Here is a 24,051-nt window from a genome sequence, read left to right on the forward strand (position 1 = left end):
AAAGCTGTGTTTTTTGTATCCTGCGACACTAGTCGCATCACACAGCCCTCCATGGCCGTCTCTTAGTCCTTCTGTATGGATGTAGTCAGCATTTTTCAGTATACAGTCCTTTACATGTTTAAGGAAATCTGATAAACAAAACAACTCATTTTAACCTTTTAGCAGCAAAAGAAAAAGAAAAAGACATTTCTGACTGAAAAATGAAAGCCAAGTACTACTGGAAAGAGAAACACTGTGGGCTCCTTTTAGCATTTCTAGCGCACGCACCGGATTAGCACACGCTACCCGAAAACTACCGCCTGCTCAAGAGGAGGTGGTAGTGGCTAGCGTGCACGGCAATTTAGCGCAAGCTATTCCGCGCGTTAAGGCCTTAACGCACCTTTGAAAAAGGAGCCCTGTATGTATGTGTGTGTGTGTGTGGGAGGGGGGGGGGTAACACAGTGTTCCAGAAGGATTATTTTTAGAAACCTTAATAAAGGATGGGTCTGAGATAGCCAGAACATCCCAGGAATCATTTTGGCTGTTATCCTCCAGCTTAGCACCCCAGAGGAGCCCCTCACAGACAGATGCTGGGTATCTCCATACACATTGTGACCTGAAATATGGCATTATGACCCCTGTGGAGCCACATGGTCTGGGGAGGGCCTGTGTTCAACATATCGAGACCTTTCTCCCTTAATGCCGTCTTCTCCTTACAACGGGTGCAGCAGAATGAATGGCTCCCCTGTCCTTACTCACTGTTGCCAAATTTGGAGGCAGGACTGGCCCCACTTAGCCCCTGGCTGCCCACATTGCTCTGCACTGCGACAGAGTATGGCAGAAAGAACGGGGGAGTGGAACATGGCCATCTTTGGGGCAAATGGGTGAAGAAGTCATGGGCGGATGTGGAACCTCAACCTCTTGAGGATCCTTCCCAGCTGCCCTTCTACTGAGCTTGTGCCATCGCTAGGCTATGTGTGTTATAACAAGACAAATTGGCAAAGAAAGTGTTAACTGCTTAAACGCAGCATGTAATGATCAGTTCGCTTTCATGTTACAAACCTTGATGTGGTGTCATCAAGCTGTATTAAGAGCATCCTTATAATCACTTCCAACGAAACATAACAGGAAGGTTGGGGGTGGACTGTACTAAAATACCACACATCTAAAACGTATCCAGTCAGCATATGTTTGGCGTTAAGGAGATTATATGCACCTCAACAGCAGTTACCTAAACCCTGTAACATCTTTCTATGGCCATAACCTCTCATGCAAGTGTCCAGCTGTGCTTGCAGATCACATCAGTGCCTTTTAGGTGGCATCAGCTGTTGAAGGTGAAAGCCACTGTGACGTTCCACCTGGCTGTGCAACCACAACTGGGTCCATCCACGCCTCTTGAATTTTCAATTGCCAACTTAACGGTCAGCTCGTGACACCGTGAGGCACCACACGCGAGCTCACCCCTACCACAAACCATTCATTACAAGACTGAACTTGCTGTAACACAGAGAGGCGTAGGTTAATTTCTGAGCACGACAAACCATCACCTCGAGTGAACCCCTGTCTCTTGCAGAAAAAAAGGGCAACGGTGTTTGTTGGTCCCATTCAGTAAGCTTCCTCTGCCCTCCAGCACAAAATATTCCTCAGTGGAAGCGATTCTTCTTCGACACCCAATGAGCACGTGGAGAACGGCTTCCTTTCTTTCTCTCTCAGAAGCTCAGCTCTGAGCACAAAGTCTGATTGCTGACCCCAGATTCTCGCATACAGAGAGATTTTGACATTTCACTAGAGTGGGTTTTGCTGGTTGTAGCTGAAGTCGGACTCTTCAGTCCGAGTCTCTGTAAGCAGAGAGATTTTGGACTGTGTCCTTCCAATTTCTTCCAGCGCACAGGCTAGAGAATCCAGGTCCCCGTCATAGGGGTGTCGAGCTTCCCATAGGTCCAAAATAACAGACGAGGGGCTGTTCTGAGTGGCAAAGTAAGCCAAGTTCCTGAAAGAGACAGAGTAAGGGAGTTAGTCTTGGTAGGTCTTGGATTAACGGATCTTGCTGGCCCTTTAAAAGACGAGATTTCATCTCTCCCTGGCTTTTTAACATTTCTTAATAAATAGTGAGCACAACTGCAGAACCCAAAGGCCCTGATTCTGCAAAGTGCGTCCCAATTTTAGGCAGCTGTAGGCGTCCTACAGCTGTCTAATCAGCCAATCGAGATGCAGGTTTTTTTAAAAAGTGCTCCTCAGGCAGGCTGCCTATATTGAAGGCGCCTCCGGGAGCCTAGGGAGGCCCGCAAGATGCCTAAGCTCGCCTAAGGGCCTTAGGCGAACCTAGGCGGCTCTATGCGTCTCCCTAGTAGAGGAAGAGACACTTACTATGTAGGCCAGCAAAATGCTGGCCTACATGGTAAGTAGATGCAGCCACTATACTTATCGCGGCAAGGGATCTCCCTGCCGCAATAAGTATAGCGGTCGCGGCCGCCTGTCTGATCACCGGCAGGAGGGTGTCCAATCCCTCCTGCCGGAATGCCCAACCCCTCCTGCCGGAAAGCCGCACCCCCTCCAGACCTCCCACGTTAACGACCGCCCCGCGCTACCACCCCCCCATGACCCCCCTAACCTCCCCCCAACTAATCTATCCCCCAACTAACCTCTAAATTGTTGGCCGGACGAACGGGTCTTGCTGCCGTCCTGCTGGCAGGCCCGCCTCGTCAAAATGAGGCTGGCCTGCCCCTCCCGGCCCATCCCCGCTAAGTCTAAGGCCTGATTGGCCCAGGCTCTAGAAGCCTGGACTAATCAGGCCTTAGGCATAGCGGGTTCGCCCATCCCACTAACCCTAAGGCCTGATTGGCCCAGGCATTCTGAAGTTTGCGCATACACTGGCAGATTCTATAAAGATACCTACAGTTAGGCACCTAGATCAGCACGCCTAGACTTTATAATAATAATAATAATTTATTCTTATATACCGCCAGACCACGAATGGTCCTAGGCGGTTCACAGCAGATAAGGCTGAACATCCAGTGAATATACAGTTCAAAAAGATACATCAATTTCTAGAATGTACACAATACATGTTATATTTAAAAAGCAATTAGGAAGCTTGGGTTACAAATTTGTCAAATAATTGTGTATTTAATAGTTTTCTAAAAAAAATAATAGGATGAGACTCCTGGCATGCTTTTGCCAAACCAGGCGTTCATTTTGGCTACCTGGAAAGAGAGAGTTCTCTTGAGAAATCTCTTCAAACGACATGATTTGACAGTAGGATATGTGAATAACTGGACTCTATGTGTGGGCTTATTGGAGTGATTTAAAGAGAAATGGGAAACAAGGTAACCTGAGGACATACCGAAGATTGATTTGAAGCAAATACATGCGAATTTGAATAAAACTCTAGCCTCAATCGGTAGCCAGTGTAATTTTTGGTAATAAGGAGTTTCCCATTTCTCCTTGTTTCCCATTTCTACCTTGTTTCCCATTTCTCCTTATATTACTCAAACAAGCCTACACGAAAAGTCCAGTTATTTGCATACCCTCCTGTCATATTACCATATGTCGTTTTAAGATATTTTTAGAGAGAACTTTCGCTTTTCAGGCAGCTAAATTGAATACCTGGTTTGGCAAAATTATGCTAGAAGTTCCATCTTACTATAATGTTAGAAAATTACTAAAAACACAACTATTTGATAAATTTGTAACTTAAGTGTTCTAATGTTAATGCTTTTAATCTATAGGCATTATGTATCTTCTAAAAATAGCTTTTCTTGTATTGTAATTCGCCTGGATGTTCAGCCTTATCTTGCTGTGAACCGCCTAGAACCTTTTACTGATTTGGCGGTATACAAGAAATAAATTATTATTATTATTATTATTTTTCAGACCGAAAATCAGTCGGATAACAATGTTTTGAAACTGTTAGTTTTTTGAAGATTTTCTTATAAGCATAATTGGCGCCGATAACAAAGCAATTAGCACCTCAGAATTGGCTTAAATTAAAATTTATTGGACTGTAGGTGCCTTGATTGATAGGCGCCTATCACTTTCAAGTAGGCACCTAGTCCAAGGAGTCTACCAGAAATTAGGTGTGGTTAAGGGCAGATCGTGGGCGTGTTTTTCATGTAGGCACTTAATCACAGGTATCTGGGCCAAGAAAACCCTGGCGTAAATAGGGTACGCCTAAGGTTTGGATGCTTACTGACACCTAAGTCCACTTTAGACACAAGTAGGTACAATTCTATAAATGGCACCTAACTCAAGATTGACATAACATAACATAAAATCAACTTCTAGACCACATTACCTTGAAGATCTATGTGGTTTAGAAAAGATTGCAATAAACTCACAACTGAACGCTCATCATGAAAAATTTGTACCCCCCCCCCCTAAAAAAAAAAAAAAATAAATCTAGAAAACAAATAAGTCTTCAAACGCCTTCGGAATTCCAGATATGAAAAAAGACACGAGTGATAATTGTTTGAATTCTTTATCCCAGATGTCAGCCTGACATGTGCTCATGGAATCTTTTGAACTTACAGCCCTTCGTGATGGATAAACAAAAAAAAGCATGAGCTGCACGAGAATGGTTTTGAGCAGCAAATGAAAATGAATTAATCAGATAAGATACATGTCTCAACGGTTCATAGACAACTCGGCGAAAGACAAAGGCGCGCGCCGACAACTGAGTGCAAGACGGAGGCACGTGCCGAAGAAAATTACAGTTTTTAGGGGCTCCGACGGGGGTTTTTGTTGGGGAGCCCCCCCAGTTTACTTAATAGAGATCGCGCTGGCGTTGTGGGGGGTTGTAACCCTCCACATTTTACTATAAACTTAACTTTTTCCCTAAAACGCCCCACAACGCGGCGCGATCTCTATTAAGTAAAGTGGAGGGATTCCCCCCCACGCCCCCCCCCCGTCGGAGCCGTAAAAAGCCGTAAAAACTGTAATTTTCTGTGGCGCGCGCCTCAGCGCTGCGCTCAATTGTCTGCGCGCGCCTTTGTCCCGGCGCGCTTTTGACCTGACACCATCTCAACAGGCAGCCAATGTAATTCACAACAGAAGGCAGTGAAATGGTTAAATTTCTTTAAACCAAAGATAAGTCTGATCACGTTCCTCAGCATCTATGTTTTAGGTGCCATTTATACAACTGGGGTCACAGTTTATAGAATAGTTCCAGTTGCGTGCCTAACTTACCCCCTCCTTTACAAAGCTGCGCTAGCGTTTTTAGTGCCGGCTGCCACGGTAACAGCTCCGACGCTCACAGAATTCTGAGCTGTTACCGCCGCGGATGGCATTAAAAATGCTAGCGCGACTTTGTAAAGGAGGGGGTTGTTACATTAAGCGCCAATTTGCCTTAACGCAGATGTCATTATAGAATTAGGCCCAAATACTCTAAATGGCGCCACAAAAGCGGTCGCCACGCCATTGTGTTAGGTGCCTGTAGGCACTTCTGGAGGCGTGATTTCTGCGCCATTTGTTTTGGCACCAGTAGACGCTTTGAAATGTTATTTAAGTACCGTTTGAAACAACATTTCCCTCTTAACAGGCACTGGCGCCTAAGTCAAGGCACCATTTATAGAATTTCCCCCTCAGTGCTTAGCGCTCATATTTTTGGTGCATAATTTTTGGTGCCATATCCTGACTCTATCTACTGAAAAGCCTTAGGGCTCCTTTTATCAAGCTGGAGGTTTAACGTGCGTAATACAGCGCATTAAACCGCCTGCCGCGCTAGTCGCTAACGCCTCCATTGACGAGGCGTTAGTTTTTTTGGCTTGCCCTGGGGGTTAGCGCGTGATGAAATGTCCGACTCGCTAACCCCGCTAGCGCACCTTGATAAAAGGAGCCCTTACTGTGGATGGGCAGACTAGATGGGCCATTTGGCCTTTATCTTACATCATGTTTCTACATAGAAATCTACATTGCACATTACTTTCTAAAAACACTAGTTTAGCCTCTGCAGAGGAATCACCTAATTTGTTTGAGGTAGGGCTCGGAGGGGGGGGGGGGGTAGAACATTGAGTGCTGCATGGTTTATTGCTTTTGTACAAATGCACGGATCAGAGTTTCCCATACCCGTTACGAGAAACTTCCCAGAGCCATCAGGTTGAGATTCGGTTTTATGTTTTCAACTTATATAAGTCTTAAATTTCACAGTGTATTTCATGCACTGAACAAGCATCAAGCACAGTTTGTACACACACATACATATAACGATCATGCATGCACCATGCACCTGTTTGGTTAGGTTAACAAACACCAAGCAACTAACTATGAAGGCGGAGTGGGGAATATGGAAAATGTAGATAGAGTTGTTTTGCAGTCCAGGACTATTATTGCAGTGGCTACACTCAAGGATTCAGATTAAATAGCCCATACTAAGTGCGAGGGGGTGCTGAAAAGCTCTCGGCGCAACCAACCAAGTTCCTAAATTCTGAGCATTATTTTGCCACTGTAGCTGAAAAAGAGTTGAGATTGTGATGTCATAGTGCCTCATTCCACCAATAAGAGCCAACCTCATCAGTGATGTCACAATGGCTTCATTGTCCTATACTTGGCTCACTTTTATTACATATGAGGGATGCTGAAAAGTTCTCAGCCCAACCAACCAAGTTCTTAAATTTTGAGCATTATTTTGCCACTGTAGCTGAAGAGAGTGTTATGTCATTTCATTAAGTGCCAATTTGCAGAAACAAAATTCTCTGTTTTGACATTGTTTCAGATCATTGATTGAACCATATCCACGTTATTCTCTTCTTGGTTGGGCTGAGAACTTTTCCTCACTCCCTCGTAGATGAGATGCCATGTGCACAGAAAATAATCCATTAGTCTCTGGATAGTGGAAGGGGAGTGAGTCTGGCATTGTGCTATATGCTAACCATAACACACATTTGTCGGTGTGCTTTCAGAAAGGACATGGAGTGAACATCCCACTCATGCAATCTACTGCAAAATAGCGTGTCCTTTGTTCTTTGAAGAAGTGCTGAATATCTCCTGCACATAGTTTTCTTTGTAATTCAACTGCTTTCAGTTGTTAATGATTTTCAGTTGATCGTAAGTGCTTCAGTGTCTGAAAGATTTGTAGGTTGCTATAAAAAAATGCTTATATGGTCCGGCTACAAAAGTAATTAAAAAAACGGGAAAGAGACTTGTATACTGCCTTTTTTTTGTAGTTTTACGACCACTCTCGAAGCGGTTTACATACAGGTATTTTAGCATTTTCCTTATCTGTCCCAGTGGGCACATAATCTATCTTCTGTACCTGAGGCAGTGGAGGATCACAAGGAGCAGCGCGGGGTTTGAACCGACTATGCCACACACTCCATGCACACCAAGGGCCTTCAAGTATGGAGCAACAAAAGCTTTATTTTATTGATGGGCTCGAAACAGGCCGTGTTTCAGTGCAACTGTCTGCGTCAGGGGTCAATCAGATAAATAGAAACATGATGGCAGATAAAGGCCAAATGACCCATCTAATCTGCCCTTCTACACCATTCACTATCTTCTCTTCTCCTTAAGAGATCCCACACGCCTGTCCCACACTTTCTTGAATTCAGATACAGTCTTCAGCTCTACCACCTCTACTGGGAGACTATTCTACACATCTACATCTTTCTGTAAAGAAGTATTTTGTTACATTACTCCTGAGCCTATCACCTTTTAATTTCATCCTATTTCCTCTCCTTCCGGCGTTTTCCTTCATTTCAAAAAGACTCTCCTCCTGTACATTAGCGCCACGGAGATATTTTAACATCTCTATCATATTCCCGCTCTCCTATCTTTCCTACAGAGTATATGTATTAAGTCCTCTAAGTCTGTCCTCATATGATTTATGACAAAGGCCATTAACCAATTTTGTACAGCCCTCTAGACCAGCTCCATCCTCTTTATAGCTTTCTGAAGGTGGGGTCTCCAAAATTGCACACAGTATTCCAAATAGGACTTCACCAGAGACTTATACAATGGCATTATCAACTCCCTTTTCCTGCTGGCCATTCCTCTCCTTATTCACTCAAGCATCTTCCTGGCTTTGATCATCGCTTTTTCTACCTGTTTCTACCTTGAGATCATCAGACACAATCACCCCCAAGTCCCATTCTTCTTCCGCGCACAGAAGTTCCTCACCTCCAAAAATGAGGTGCTAGGATAAACCCAATATAACAAGAGAGTCTCTTTTCCCTGATATCTTTGGAAAGTTGACATTTCCAAACCAGCTGCAAAGTTATCTTTTTTTAAACTCTGGTGATGCTACAGAAAAATTTGGCTGTGATATGTGGAACAGTCCCATTTATTCTTCTGGAAAAGAAGTGTCATTCTGGAACAGGATGAGGGTGGCAAAAAAAGAAATATAAATATGAAAAGCAATTCTGTAATCTAGTAACCCGCATTCACATGCCCTTGTAAAGGTAAATATCTAGAGCAATGCATCTCAAACTGTGTGCCATGGCACCTTTGTACACTGCAATGAGCTCATAAGAGTGCCGGAGGGAGACGCACATTAACTGCCTGTGCAAAGCACTGCCATGTTTCCTGCCCACCTTCAGCATGTAGCCTCTACCAGAGGAAACACCACACTGTGAGAGCTGACACCTCTTGGGGCAACAGATTTCAGGTCTTGCTGCTACTGGAGGTGAGGAGCGCTGAAGGCATACAAATGGAGCAGCTGTGGCTCCCCACCTGAGGAATGGCATGGGGAAGGGAGGAGTAGGATGTGTTCCAACGGAGCAAAAAGAGTGGAAAGTCACTGGAATAAGTGTATAGCCCTCAATGGAGACTGCCCCAACTTTGTTGGTTGGGCTGAGAACTTTTTTGTGGCCGCTCGTAAAGCCGTTAGTATTCTGTAACCCATGTGCAAAACTCCTAGGCCTAGATTCACCAATCTGCTCAATCCTGTCCGATCCGTGGCCGATCCAAGGCAGGCCGACTGATTCACAAATGGGGGCGATGCACATGAAGGCGATCGGAGGCACACCCCCCACCGACCGCACGGATCACTGGAGAGCGATCCTTGAGCATGCGCAGACCATCTTCTTTGCCTGGAGATGGTCTACACATGCTCACTGCGAAGGAAGTGCTGGAAACTTTTTTTTTTTTTTTAGAGCTGGAAGCTTTCGCGAGCTCGTGGTTTTAACCCGCGGGTTAAAACCACGGAGTCGGGGCAGAAAGCAGGAGAAGTAGAATCGGGGCAGGAGAAGCAGAATCGGGGCAGAGAGCAGGGTTTTTGCACAAGCGACTGGTCCTCGGCAGTCGCTTGTTTTTTCCGATCGGGCAGCCCAGTCGGTGTTCCTGAAATTGTATTGTGAATCGCTGCCTTTCCCTCATTTGCATGCGCGGATCGGAATCAGACCGGGAGGAAGGTTAGTGAATCGGGTCGGGGTCGCAAAGAGGTTGCTAAATGGTCGGGACTTGATCGGTGGGCTTAGTGAATCTAGCCCCAAGTCAAGGCCCTGGAAAATCGATCACTTTTTTCCAGGTATTTCTTTTAGCCCTCCATATCAGAACTTTTCATTTCATTTGCAATTCTTAGTTTTGTTACACCTCATCAGTATTTTGAATTTAAGTTGTATTCTATTGGCTGATTTTATTGATCTGCATTTGCCTTGAATCATTATATTTATGTGATGTTTAGAACAAGACTATGTTGTTTACTTTGGAGACCCTTGAAGCAAGCATTTCATGAAACACGGCCCTTGTCAGGTCTTTCCTTTAGATTGCTCTTTACACCGATTTCTGAGGCCTACTTGCTTTTTATTTGTGTTGTGGCCTTTGTTTCATGACCTGCCCATGCTCCCGTACAGTTGTAGTCTGGAAATTGCATTCCCACATTATAGAATAACTAGGGTTACCAGATTTTACTATTGTAAAATCCAGACCCATGGCTCCGCCCTCAGGCCCACCCAGTTCTACCCAGCCCCGCCCCCATTCTGCCCAAGTCACACCCCATTCCGCCTCAACCTGTTCTTGTGCTTGGAGCTGCATCAAGAGAGCATCTGTGCATGCGCAGGTGTGACGTGATAATATCATACGCCTGCATGAAGGAGCATGTCGTCACCGTGTTGCATCCACACATGTGCAGATGCCCTCCCGATGCCGTCCCAAGCTTGAAGCTTTTCAAAACCCGGACAATGTACCAGGTTTTGAAAAGCCACCCATGTCCAGGTAAATCCGGAAGTCTGGTAACCCTAAGAATACTGGCTAAAGTCAGTTATGTGCCTAAGTGCCAATTACTGATATTTATTGATTAGGGGGAGAGTGTGGCAGAGTGGTTAAAGCTACAGCCTCGACAAAAGAAACCAACAAAAACTGCTAAGCAGAAAACAAACCCAAAACTGCAGTGGGACGTACAAGGAGCACTCAACTGTATAGAATTAGGGAGAAAATGTGCTTTTTTTTCTGCTCATTTTCATTTCTTAATGACATACGACAGCCCATCCCACTGAAAAATGCTAATATCTTCAGTGTGTGATGGGAGTACATAAGAACATAAGCAGTGCCTCTGCAGGGTCAGACCAGAGGTCCATCATGCCCAGCAGTCCGCTCACGCGGTGGCCCATCAGGCCCAGGACCTGTATAGTAATCCTCTATCTATACCCTCCTATCCTCTTTTCCTTCAGGAAATTATCTAATCCCTTCTTGTCCTATCACAGCCTCTGGAAACGCATTCCAGGTATCCACCACCCTTTGGGTGAAGAAGAACTTCCTGGCATTGGTTCTGAATCTGTCCCCTCTTAATTTTTCTGAATGCCCTCTCGTTCTTGTAGTTTTCGAAAGTTTGAAGAATCTGTCCCTCTCCACTTTCTCCATGCCCTTCGTGATCTTGTAAGTCTCTATCATGTCCCTTCTAAGTCTCCGCTTTTCTAGGGAAAAGAGCCCCAGTTTCTCTAATCTTTCAGCGTATGAAAGGTTTTCCATACCTTTTATCAATCGTGTCGCTCTTTTTTGAACCCTCTTGAGTATCACCATATCCTTCTTAAGGTACGGTGACCAATATTGGACGCAGTACTCCAGATGCGGGTGCACCATCGCCCGATACAACGGCAGGATAACTTCTTTCGTTCTGGTTGTAATACCAATCTTGATAGTACCCAGCATTCTATTCGTCTTCTTAGAGGCTGCAGCACACTGTGCCGATGGCTTCATTGTGTTGTCCACTATTACCCCCAAGTCCTTTTCTTGGGTTCTTTCACCCATTACCAACCCTCCCACCATATAGGTGTAATCGGGTTTCTGTTTCCTACATGCAAGACTTTACATTTCTCTACATTAAACTTCATCTGCCATCTCGAGGGTACATGGGGGTGCCACTGGCCCGGGCGCCTCCTACCCTCGCTAAGCCACTGAGTGAGATAGTAACTTGTTGAACTTAGATATAGGATGTCTCGGAGCAATAACTTCACAATATAAATGTAAAACAGACCCTGTTCTGTGACAAGAATAGACCTAAGTTACAAGGCAGGGCATGGATGTGCTCTCGGTGGTATCTGTGAAATACATTGTGGGTCCTAATCCCACCTCTGCTACTCAGAATGAGCTTCATCTGTTTGAAAAGGTGCATTCTTAATCCAGTAGTAACTCAAGCTTTGTAGCATTCAGGTTTTGCATCCGTGGTGGGGAAAAATGCTCGTTTCCAAGGCTATGGATGGGGAATTGACTTGCACAAGAACATAAGCAGGGCCTCTGCCGGGTCAGGCCAGAGGTACATCATGCCCAGCAGTCCGCTCACGCGGTGGCCCATCAGGTCCAGGACCTGCATAGTAATCCTCTATCTATACCCTCCTATCCCCTTTTCCTTCAGGAAATTATCTAATCCCTTCTTGAACCCCAATACCGTACTCTGTCCTATCACACCCTCCGGAAGCGCATTCCAGGCATCCACAACCCTTTGAGTGAAGAAGAACTTCCTAGCACTGGTTCTGAATCTGTCCCCTTTTAATTTTTCCGAATGCCCTCTCATTCTTGTAGTTTTCGAAAGTTTGAAGAATCTGTCCCTCTCCACTTTCTCCATGCCCTTCGTGATCTTGTAAGTCTCTATCATGTCCCCTGTAAGCCTCCGCTTCTCCAGGGAAAAGAGCCCCAGTTTCTCTAATCTTTCAGCGTATGAAAGGTTTTCCATACCTTTTATCAATCGTGTCGCTCTTTTTTGAACCCTCTTGAGTATCACCATATCCTTCTTAAGGTACGGCGACCAATATTGGACGCAGTACTCCAGATGTGGGCGCACCATCGCCCGATACAACGGCAGGATAACGTCTTTCGTTCTGCTTGTAATACCCTTCTTGATAATACCTAGTAGATGGCTACATGTAAACCATGTGCAGTAACATAGCTAAGATACCCATAGTGGTCACATAGTTATCTCAGACACCATCTCCTAAGCAGGTTTTATACCCTGCCATCTGTTTGCACCATTCAGGATAGGAAAAGACATTTTCCCTAACACCGAGGTTTCCCCTGAAGAGATTCCAACAGTAATACAGGAGCCTACAGACACATACCTTAAGGACGCACAGCACATGGGCGCTCGAGTCTAAAATAGAGACTGATTCAAGCCTGAGCTCTGTGCAAAGCTAGATCTCTCATAATCAAAGCAGATTTAAGCAGCGAAGCGAGGCAGTGGAAATGAGTTCCTGCCCTCCAGGGTACCGAAGTCACTCTAAACCCCAGCTCTACAGACACTTCATCCCTGTGGTCGAGAATTATTGTGTGTAATTCACAAAAGCTTCAAAGCATCTTTACATCTAATGCAGAGGCAGTAGATTCAGATCTGACCTCTGTGGTTCTTTCTAAGTATAGTTCAGGGCAGTACTGAGCTCTGCCAGTGCATCTCTCTCTGTTCATAGATGACTCAATACTACCGTGTTTCCCCCAAAATAAGACAGTATCATATTAATTTTGGGTTCAAAAAATGCATTAGGGCTTATTTGGGGGGAATGTCTTATTTTTTTAAATGTATAACAATCATCTCTCCCTTCCTCTCCTCCACCCCAATTCTTCCTTTTTTATTTCTCCTCCCCCCTCCCCATGTGCTGCATCTTTCCTCCCCTCTCACCCATCCCCTTCTGCAACATCTTTCTATCCCTCCCTCCCATCCTCCTGTGCAGCAGAACCCCACCGACCTTCCCACCGTGAGACTGACATACTGTACCTCCGAGGTCTCAAAAAACAGTCATCAGTGATGCGGCAGAGAGAAGGCCCTAGCGGGGAAGGCCGAAAAGCAGCCCGATCAGAGCGCTGCCACCGCCACTACTTTAGGAGGCCTCGGAGTGGAGGTATGTCAGGTCTCACCCGGGGAGGGGGTTGCTGACTCGACGAGTCCAATTTTTTTCAGTGAATTGAGCAGGGTGGAGTCAGGGAGTGTTGGAGACATTCGGGGGGTGGGGGTCGATCTTAACTAGGATTTATTTTCAGGATAGGTCTTGTTTTCAGGGAAACAGGGTAGAAGAACAGGTAGTTGCTGCAGGGCAGGAGTGAGGTTCATTGGCAGAGCTCTGTGCGTGTGTGTGCAGTGGTGTAGTACGGGGGAGGGGCGGTCCACCTTGGGTGCTGTCTTGGTGGGGGTACTGTCACCCATCCTCCTCTCTGCCCCCCCTGCTCCTTCCTTGCCCTCCCCCCCCAACTACTGCACGCGCGAACCCTTTCATTTCCTCCATACCTCGTTAACGTTCTCGGCATGAGCTGAAGCTCGCACCAACGTCGTCTTGTCCTCTGATGTCACTTCCTGGACCTGCAGCTCGGAAGTGACATCAAAGGAAGAGCCGACGCTGGCGTGAGCAGCAGGTTGGGGGGTTGCTGCTCGTGCCGGGCAAGTTAAAGAGGCATGGGGAAAGGGAAGGGGCATGCGCATATGGCAGGAGGGGGCGCCTCTCACCCTCGCTATGCCACTCTGTGCATGCGCATGTACAAGCGCGCATGCGTGTGTGCATTTGTCTATGGAGGTCTCTGAACTAGAACAGCAGGTAATGTGGGCGCTCCAGGGCAGGAGTGAGGTGCATTGACAGAGCTATGCATTAGGAACTTTCAGCACTGAAATAACATGTGGCCACTGCAAGGCAGGAGTGAGGTGCACTCACAGAAATGTGTTTGGGGGTTTCATTATTGGTACAGGAGAGGGTGATGCAGCTGGTTACATGTGTGCACTGACGCCAAATAAATTGTTTGCCATAATGAACTAGCAGGCAGTACTGACACCATGCCTTGCTTGAGCCAGTACTATTAATGTTTCTTTTCAGGCGTATCAGAGGACGGCTAGCTGTTTTAGGGTCCTGAAAGGGGGAGAGCAAGTTGAGCATTCACCAGTGGCACTTCCACCGCCACAGTGCCAGTGGAGGACCACCGGCCGGCTGAGCCACCAGCAGGGGGGGGGGGGGGGGTCCTCCTCCTCAGTTGTCCAGGATTCCATTTAAGCCAGTGGTCTCAAATTCAAACCCTTTGCAGAGCCACACTTTGGATTTGTAGGTGTTTGGAGGGCCTCAGAAAAAAATAGTTAATGTCTTATTCAAGAAATGACAATTTTGCATTAGGGAAACTCTTTATAGTTTATAAATCTTTCCTTTTGGCTAAATCTTAATAACAATATTGTCATTTATAGCTAAAGAGACATATGATCAAGGAACTGTTTTATTTTACTTTTGTGATTATGATAAATATACAGAGGGCCTCAAAATAGTACCTGGCGGGCTGCGAGTTTGAGACCACTGCTATAGGCTAAGGCTCTTTGCACCTGCATTGTGATGTCATAGAACTTTATGGTTATAGAAACATAGTAACACGATGGCCATCCACAGCATCCACTATCTCCTCCTCTCCCTATTGGCTAAGGCTCTTAGCATTTGCATCTCCTCTTCCTATAGGCCAGTGGTCTTCAACTCAAACCCTTTGCAGGGCCAAATTTTAGATTTATAGGTACTTGGAGGGCCTCAGAAAAAAAATAGTTAATGTCTTATTAAAGAAATGATAATTTTGCATGAAGTAAAACTCTTTATAGTTTATAAATCTTTCCTTTTGGCTAAGTCTTAATAATAATATTGTAATTTATAGCTAAAGAGACATATGATCAAGAAACTGTTTTATTTTACTTTTGTGATTATGATAAACATACCGAGGGCCTCAAAATAGTATCTGGTGGGCTACATGTGGTCCCCGGGCCGCAAATTTGAGACCACTGATTTAAGCAAACAGTAGTCCTGTTTCATCAACTGGCCTCAAGTGAACAATCACAGAGGCAGGAACGCTGCGCACTGTGCCCATCCTATCTCACAAATGCAGATATACTGTATATATATATATATACCGTACACATGCACCCATCCACCAGTTTCACAGGATGACAGCTGTAGCATCCATTTCCCCATAAAAGCTCATGCAGTGGCAAACAAATCATCAGAAATAATAGAATCTAAAGGCGACGTGGAAAACACTTCAAAAAACTGCCAGTGAGCCCTACTAGCAATATCTCAGGGACATTTTTTTTTTCTCCAAAGCCAGAACCGTTCAAATGAAAACAAGTGATACGATGTAACAATTTTTGTAAATGGAAAACATGAAAGACAATTCAGACTACAAGCGTATGTCAAGGTTTGGAAAAAAATAAATAAAAAGTGAAGTCACAGATGCACAAAGAGTATTCCATTAAGCATCACAATGTGCTTGAGGCCGTCGGCCCAAATGGATTGTTAAGTTGGTTCAGGCTGAGTTCTCATAATTGGATGTGTTAGGAAGCAGGGATGGAGAGTGGTATTTGGCTCCGTACTTTCCTCTCCTAATTTAAGGCTTCCTTATCAATCATGCTCAGCCTCTCCACTGGGCTATGCCACTATGAGCTTTCTTTTGTATTTACCCAGGGTGGTTTTTCCCATTTTATAACCTCTCCACGCTCCGGAAGGGGCCATAAATCACACTTCCTTCCGGGTAAGTATACAACCTAGGTCTGGCCACAAGGTGTCACCACTGCATGAAGGCTGAAGTTCTGCCAACTGGCCATACCCATGGGCTATGAGCACTGCCTCAGCAGAACCTTGACAGAGTTTTGGGCTGGGAAAGGAGCCCAGGTAGCCCTCTGAGCCTCCAGAATTAGTTATCCATTATTTATCAGTTTAGGAGCATATACACAAAGCCACCTCTCTAGTTTCAAGCTTAATTCATTTGCAATATATAATGCTAATTGAATTTATATAGCGTTATATTTTAGACGGGGTGGCAAGGGGAATTAAGACATTCATATTTGGACATGGAAAATGCCCACACTATGGTTTATGGTTAGTTTATTTTATTTTATTTTTTGATATACCACCTAGCCAAGCAGTTTGTAAAAAAAAGGTGGGGTATAAATTTTGAAGCCTGTAACTCAACATGAATATTAACACACACACCCATCTTAAAGCTGAGTCAACCTTTTTTCCTCCTTTTTTTGGGGAAAAAGAATACCTCGTCTTATACTCGGATTGACTTATATTCGAGTATATGTGGTATGAATATTGGTATTAGATCCCTAAGCATGTATCGAGTTAGGATAAAAACTTGTACTGTAATTATGGTAAATTGTAACCTGTTAATTGTATATTATGTATATTAACCTGTAACCCATTCTGAGCTCTTTGGGGAAAACAGGATAGAAAACAAATAAATTATCAGCTATAATAATTCCCTTAGCGCGCATGCGCACTTCAAACCTGGTAGCTCCATGCATCCGTAGCTCCGTGGCCTGCAGAATATTAAAGAGTGTGGCGTGTGCGCATGGACGTTCGGAGCACTTGCATGTAGACGTTCGGAGCTGACACTGGGGAGAGAAGGAGGTGGCGGCGACCGAGCTACGGAGCTAGGGGAGGGAAGGTCACAACCACTGCTGCTCCCAGGTCGCACGGCCTTCTCTTCTGCCTCCACTCTCGCTCTGGGTAAGAGCACCGTTGCAGCTTGCAGGAGCCGCGCTCTCTGCCTGCCCGGTGGCGAACCAACACCCCTTTTCTCAGAATTTGAGTTCGTTGGGTGGGTCGAGGATGAAGATTTGTTTATTCGCTGCCATGGCGCTGGAGGCTGGTGGCGCTGCCGCAGAGAGGCGGGTGGGGTGGGGGCGGCAAAAGGAAGGGGAGAGGGGCGCAGGCGGGGAACAGGAGGGAGGGAAAGAGACAGACAGACACACCGACAGTAGCCAAGGAGAGAGAGAGAGAGAGAGAGACAGCGGCTAAGAAGAGAGAGAGAGGCAGAAAGACAGACAGACAGTGGCCAACGAGAGACAGAAAGACAGCGGCCAAGGAGAGAGAGAGAGAGACAGTGGCCAAGGAGAGAGAGAGAAAGAAACAGAAAGACACACAGACAGCGGCCAAGGAGAGAAAGAGACAGAAAGACAGACACACACACACACAGTAGGCAGCCCAAAGAGAGAAAGAAAGAGACAGAAAGACACACAGCATCCAAGGAGAGAGAGAGAGATAGAAAGACAGATACACACACAGAGCAACAGAGAGAGAGACAGAAAGACAGACAGCAGCCAACGAGAGAGAGAGAAAGAGACAGAAAGACAGACAAACAGCGGCCAAGGAGAGAGAGAAAGAGACAGAAAGACACACAGCAACCAAGGAGAGAGAGAGAGAGATAGAAAGACAGACAGACACAGAGAGCGACAGAAAGACAGACAGTGGCCAAGGAGAGAGAGAGACAGAAAGACAGACACACAGACAGTGGTCAAGGAGAGACACAGAAAGAAATAAAGACAGACAGACAGCAGCCAAGGAGAGAGAAAGACGGACAGACACATCTATTCAAGCACCCGTTAATGTAACGGGCTTAAAGACTAGTGTATATATATTTATATATAAATAATAATAATTATTATTATTATCTATTCACCGCCTAGAACCAAGGCAGCTTCCATACAAGCTTGCATAACATAAAAATATGTAAACTGCTTTGAATGTGTAACCACAAAAAAGTGGTAAATAAGTCCCGTTCCCTGTATAAAGTAAGTGTAACGATGTGTAGAAGTGTATACATAGGCCACTCCAAGTCCCACGGGACCACCCATTTCAAAAAACTGCACATGGAGAAACACATACTATCATACCCACCCACAGGAGAAGCCTTTTGAACATGCAGCCTCCAACTTTAGCCACACCCTCAACCCGGACACTCACCCAAGAACACTAACAAGCCCTCTTATGGTCTCCCCCTACCCCAGAGAAGGATGCCTCCCTTCTATTCCGCTCCCCAGATAAAGACCCCCCATCCCTGGCTCAAACCGAGGGTGCTTGGTGTCTAGTGGGGAGCAAGAACAATTTACTCAGTTGCTGTTGCTGCGTTGAAGTCCTCCTCAGCATTCCTGTGGTACAACCACTGGAAGGTCAAGTTGCCATATATGGGCATAGATAGAATTTTACTGTCACGGTAACGGGATTGAGCAAATGAGGCATGGATAAAAGGCTTTTGTTTTAATTGCAGAAGCCAATGGGTTCCTGCCACTTTGCACCTGTGGAAAGAATCTTAAGTGGAAGTGATTTAGGAAAGATCCTGGGATGGCAGTAGCCTAATAGTGCAGAGGGCTGAGAACTTGGGGAACCGGGTTCAATCCCCACTGCAGCTTCTTGTGATTCTGGCAAGTCACTTAACCCTTCATGGCCTCAGGTACAACTCTCTCTCCCCCCCAACCCCCCCCCCCCTCACACACCCTTAGATAGTGAGTCCACCAGGAACAGAGTAAGTACTTGCATATAACATAAGCAAACCTCTTTGATTGTACCACAGAAAGGCAATACTATGTATCAAATCCATAATCCTTTACCCAATGGCAAGCGAGGTCATACAGTTATGTTCTTGGGTGTTTTTTGTTTCACTGCATAGATTTTAGTCCTTCCACTCTCTATTTGCAGCTGGAGTGAATTTATTATACAATAATGTTAATACAAAATGGTGGCATTCTCCCTGGCTTCTTTGTATTTTTTCCCCCGCTCTTTTAGTACCTGGTTATGCTGAGCTTCTGCGCTAACAGCTGCCAGTCTTTGCCTTTGGAACTGGGTGTGTCGAATGTGGCACATATCCTTTGTCGGATGGAGTAAGGGATTTTGAAGGCTTTGGGGCCAGTCTGTGGAGGGAAAGTGCTCTCGTCGTGTGCAAAGAAAGCTGTGGTATCTCTTTCGTTCTGGACCAAAAGACAAGAAGACAGTTACGGTAATTAGTAAATTCAGAAAGCAAAGCCACACCATTTACTACAGTGGTCAAACTATCCCCCACTCCCGCCCCTTTTATTGAGCTGCGCTAGAGGTTCTTAGCATGGGCCAGCAAAGTAAGTGCTCCAACGCCCATAGGAATTCTATGAGTGTCGGAGCATTTACCATGCTGGCTCGTGCTCGAAACCTCTAGGGCAGCTCGATAAAAGCAAATTTAGGGACTCTGACTAAAATGCAGTAAAGTTTTCAGTATTGGCTGAAAGTCCCACCTTAACTTTGCATTAGCCAGTTAGGATGCAGTAAGTATAACACACTAGCTGGCAAATGCTTCTACCCATGCTATGCCCACTGAGGGACAAAGTCTGCAAAATGCACTATTGTGTGGTTTAGTGCACAGAAACAAGCAAACTACTGCAAACCCCTTTAACACAACTGCGCAATAGCTTGCTTCCAGTGGCATAGTAAGGGGGGGTTGGGGATGGCATGGTCTTCCTAAGGGCAGCACCCCTCCTCCTCTCTGGCCCCCCCCCCCCCCCGCTCTTCTCCTTGTCGCGCACGCACCCCTTGTCTTCCTCTGTACCTATTTTACCTCCCTAGCGTGAGGTTGCTGCCTCCGTCGGCATCCAGTCAAAGGGTGATGTGGGCTTGCTGCTCATGCCAGAGAAGTTAAAAAAGTACGGGGAAAGGGAAGGGGATGCACATGCGGAGGGGGGGGGAGCACTGTAACCAGGAACTGACATCAGAGGGAGAGTCGCGGCCGTCACGAACAGCAGGTTGGAGCTGCTTTTCGCGCTGGTGAAGAGCTAGAATTATGGAAGGGGGCGGTGAAGGTATGCATGTGGCAGGGGAAGGGTGGGAAGGAGCAGGGGGGCAGAGAGGAGAGGAGGTGGTGTGCCCCCACCTCAACTGCACCCAGGGCAGTCTACCCTCTGCCCTCTCTTACTAAGCCAGTGAACCCAGGGTAACTTACAACAAACAAACATATAGTAACAGCAAAAAAACATCAAATCAAACAATACAAAAACAATTTATAGCCCCCTTCCCAGTTTGCAAGCAATAGAATTCATAAATTTATCCTCCCTTAAAGCTGCTGAGAGAGGTCTTGGTAGCCATTTTGAAAAGGCACGCCAAGGGGCTAGGAGTGAGGGGCTGTGCTCCTGCCCCTGAAGACTTCTGCTGGATCAGCAGGTATTTGGATAGGCCGGGGGGGGGGGAGGCTACCTAGAAATTGGAAAGGGATGATCAGGTGGAAGGGGAGCTTTGAAACTGGTAGGAAAGGTGGGGAGGGGACAGAGGAGACATTCGAATGGGGGTGGGAGAGAGCACGGTTAAAAAAAGAGAAACATACTTATGCAGGCCCCAGTCTGATATTCAGCTGGGGCCCACAAAAGTATGTGGGTCTGGCTGAATATTGGCTGGCCCATAATTATGTCCACTGGATGAATATCAGGCGGGGGGGGGGGGGGGGATGTTTCTAATCACTTCCAGAGTAGTGAATCCCTCTGGCACATCCTGGAGTATTATCTACATTTAAAACCTGCTCTCCATAATCATAACTTCAGTGTCTTTTTTAGTGCAGGACCTATAATGGGTTAATTCTATGATTGCTAGTATTAAACGAGAAGAGAAACAGTATGGAAATCAGGAAAGAAGGATCTCAGATTTTATTTTATATTTTCACAAAAGTAGTAGTTAAAAAATACTATGTTAGATTGCAGAGGGGTATATCTGTTAGTGTGCCTTAAAAATGTTAGTGCTCCCTAAATCAATTTAACATGCGCTCACAGATGAATTAATATGTGCTAAGTCCATTAGTGTTTGATAACATCTATAGCGCACATTTAAAAAAATTTCATTAAAACAAATGTATGAGACCTCAATGGACCCCTTTTACAAAGCTGCGGTAGCGATTTCTGTGCAGCAAATGCAACACAGCCCATTCAATTCCTATGCATTTGCCATGCCGGGACTCACTACCGCGGCTTTGTACAAAGGGTCCCACATCAGGAACAAACTCCCCAAAACAAATCAAAAAATGTTTGGCCTGTGTACATCTCTGCTAGAAGGAGTTTTCTGCTCCTACTCATCTGCAAAGACCATTCTATCTATTCACCACTCTTTCCATGAAGAAATACTTCTTGATATTACAGTACAGTGCCCCCCCCTCCCCGTGAATTTGCGGTCACGTTCATTCGTGGTTTTTTTCCAACCGCGAAGGGGAGGCAGGAGAGGACAGCCGGAGTTCCAGCGAATGAAGGAAATCACTCGCTGTATGCTTAATGTGACCATTTATTTTTTTTATCAAAACGGGACATTTATTAATATTCAGTCCCTCCCCAACCCCGCCCTAGCCACACCCCAGCTCCACCCCCCAATTTCTTCCATTCATTTTTCATGTATACATAATATCTTATTAATTCATAATGGTAACCATAAAATTTTTTTTAAAAACACAAAGCATACTATATGCAGAGAAAATGTTAATTATCATTTATATTTGAGGGGATTTCAAAGATGACTTTAAAATATGCAATGTCACCTCAGTAACTATAGAAAAATAGACTAATATAATATATAATAGGAAAGGGTGGGAGATAAGAGCATATCATTTGTATTATTGATGATTATTAAGTGATATATTTATTGTAAATCTGTTTTAACATATTGACACATTTATTGTAAGTTTGAAAATGAATAAAGATTTTTTTTAAAAAAAATAATAAAATCATTTTTCCTACTTTTGCTGTCTGGTGATTTCATGAGTCTCTTGTTGCGTTTCCTTCTGACTGTGCATCCTTTCTTTCATTTCTTTCTTTCTGCACACAGACCCAACAATTGTCCCTTTCTATTCCCTCCCTTCTTCCTTCCTATGTCCTCAGTGCCTCCTTTCTATGTCCTTAGTGCCCCTTCCTATATCCTTAGTGTCCTTGGTGCCTCCTTCCTATGTCCCCCTCACTGCCTTCCAGCCTTTGTCTCCACCCTCTCCCCTATGCTCTGGCATCTCTCTCTTCTCCTTTCCTTCCTTCCTTTCCACTCCACCCCATGGTCTGGCGTCTCTATCTCCTTCCTATCTCTCTCCTCTCCTTCCATCTCCCCCTCCCACTCCATTATCTGGCATCTCTTCTTCCTTTCTCTCCTTCCTTCCTCCTGGTCTGGCATCTGTCTCCTCCCCCTCCCCCCATATACACTGACATCTCTCCCCCCCCACCACCATGGTCTGGTAGCTCCTTTCTTTTCCCTCCCTCCCATGGTCTTGGCATCTCTTTCGTCTCCTCTCCCTTTCCTGGTCTTCCTTTTCCCCCCTCTCTCCCCAATTGGGTGCAGCAGCAGCACTTTTCTTCCCCTATCCACTCCCCAATTGGGTACAGCAGTAGCGCTTCTCTTCCCCTATCCCCTCCCCAATTGGATGCAGTAACAGCTTTTCTCTTTCCCTCTCCCCCCTTGGGTGCAGCAGCAGCAGCTTTTCTCTTCCCCCCTTGGGTGCAGCAGCCGCTTTTCTATTCCCCCTCCCCCCTTGGGTGCAGCAGCATCATTTCTCTTCCCATCCCTCCCATCGGCAGAGCCGCAAGCTTCCCTCCATTGCTGACCTATCTTCCATAGGTCAGCGACGGAGGGAAGTTTACAACTTGCTGCTCTTCCTTGCTTTGGGCCTTCCTCGTTGCCGGGTCCTGCCGGGAAACAGAAAGTAGGCAGGAGTCGGACCCGGCAGCGAGGAAGGCCCGAAGCAAGTTGTAAGCTTCCCTCTGTTGCTGCCCGTAGTGAACTCCTGCTCCGGGGCTCGAACATGTGCGTGCCAGCTTCCCTTCTCTTCTCCTCCCCCCGGGACGTAACTTCAAGTTTTGGAGGGAAGAGAAGGGAAGCCGGCACACACACGTTAGAGCCCCAGAGCGTGGGTTCAATTTGCATGCTGGAATCAGCCCGAGAAGGAACATCGGCGGCAGCAGCAGGATTGGGGCGCAGAGAACATGGCAGCAAGCAGATGCAGAGAACACTGCGGGGTTTTGGTGCTGGAATGACCGTCCCCTTGTCCCCGCGCACAGTTTTTGGACACTGTCCCTGAAAACGGGACATTTTGGCGTCCCAAAGCAGTGACTTGGGACAACGGGACGGTCGGTCCAATAACGGGATGATCCCATTGAAAACGGGACGTATGGTCACCTTATGTATGCTCCAACTGCCTCTTCCTGTACTAAAGTCGGGCCTCACAATCAGGAGCTGCGTGTCAAAGGTGGTCGGAGCATACAGCGAGTGATTTTCTTCACTTGCCGGTGCTCCGGCTGCCCTCTCCTGTCTCCCCTGCCTAAAAACCGTATTTGCGGTTTTTCAACATTCGCAGGGGTTCCTGGAACGGAACCCCCACGAATATCGGGGGAGTACTGTACTCTGGTTTTTCAGTTCCCTACTTAAGACTCTTTCTCTTAGAGCTTCTTTCCCATCGACAAAGAGTCGGGCCAGTCTCCACAGCGTGTGAGATTCTCTCGTCTGTCCCTTTGGACTCCCTCAGGCAGTATTCATTTCATTAACAAAGTTCATTGCTTCATGATAGCTCTCTATGCTTCTTCCCCCTCCCTACTTCACCCCCTTTCTGATTAGTCAAATAATTTGTCTCTGCCTCTCGCCATCTCCCTGATGCATCAATCGAAAGGTAATGGAACTGTTGAAGATGCATCACAGTTTCTGATTGTTCAAATTAAATCCACAGGAGAACAATGACTTTTATTTATGTCTACAATTGTGGTGTGCTCCTGGTAGCTGCCTCAGGGAAGCTGTGAAGCAATCAGGCTGTTGTCTTCTGCAGAGGGAGAAGAGGGTGGAATGGCATTTGCCAGTCAATTTTAGGGGGGAGGGGGAATGGCTACAGGATTTCTTCCTTCCTAGAGGAAAATTTTTGTTCTAAGCATTATGAGCTAGTGTTACATAAGAACATAAG

The 24,051-nt window shown here is 45.9% G+C and overlaps 1 protein-coding gene across 2 annotated transcripts in view; it reads right to left on the reverse strand.

The window, feature by feature from the left end:
* Positions 1-406: 406 nt before the first annotated feature.
* The window catches only part of UNC5D (unc-5 netrin receptor D), a 761,056-nt gene continuing 737,411 nt past the window's right edge, over positions 407-24,051 (reverse strand). For both annotated transcript variants that reach the window (XM_033949939.1, XM_033949938.1), the window contains 2 exons: positions 18,915-19,093; positions 407-1,969 (listed from right to left, as the gene is read on the reverse strand). In XM_033949939.1, the coding sequence (XP_033805830.1) occupies positions 1,765-1,969; positions 18,915-19,093 (384 nt within the window). In that variant the 3' untranslated portion in view covers positions 407-1,764. The remainder of the gene's footprint in view (positions 1,970-18,914; positions 19,094-24,051) is intronic.

The sequence above is a fragment of the Geotrypetes seraphini genome, chromosome 6, assembly GCF_902459505.1.
Source record: "Geotrypetes seraphini chromosome 6, aGeoSer1.1, whole genome shotgun sequence".
Classification (NCBI taxonomy): domain Eukaryota; kingdom Metazoa; phylum Chordata; class Amphibia; order Gymnophiona; family Dermophiidae; genus Geotrypetes; species Geotrypetes seraphini.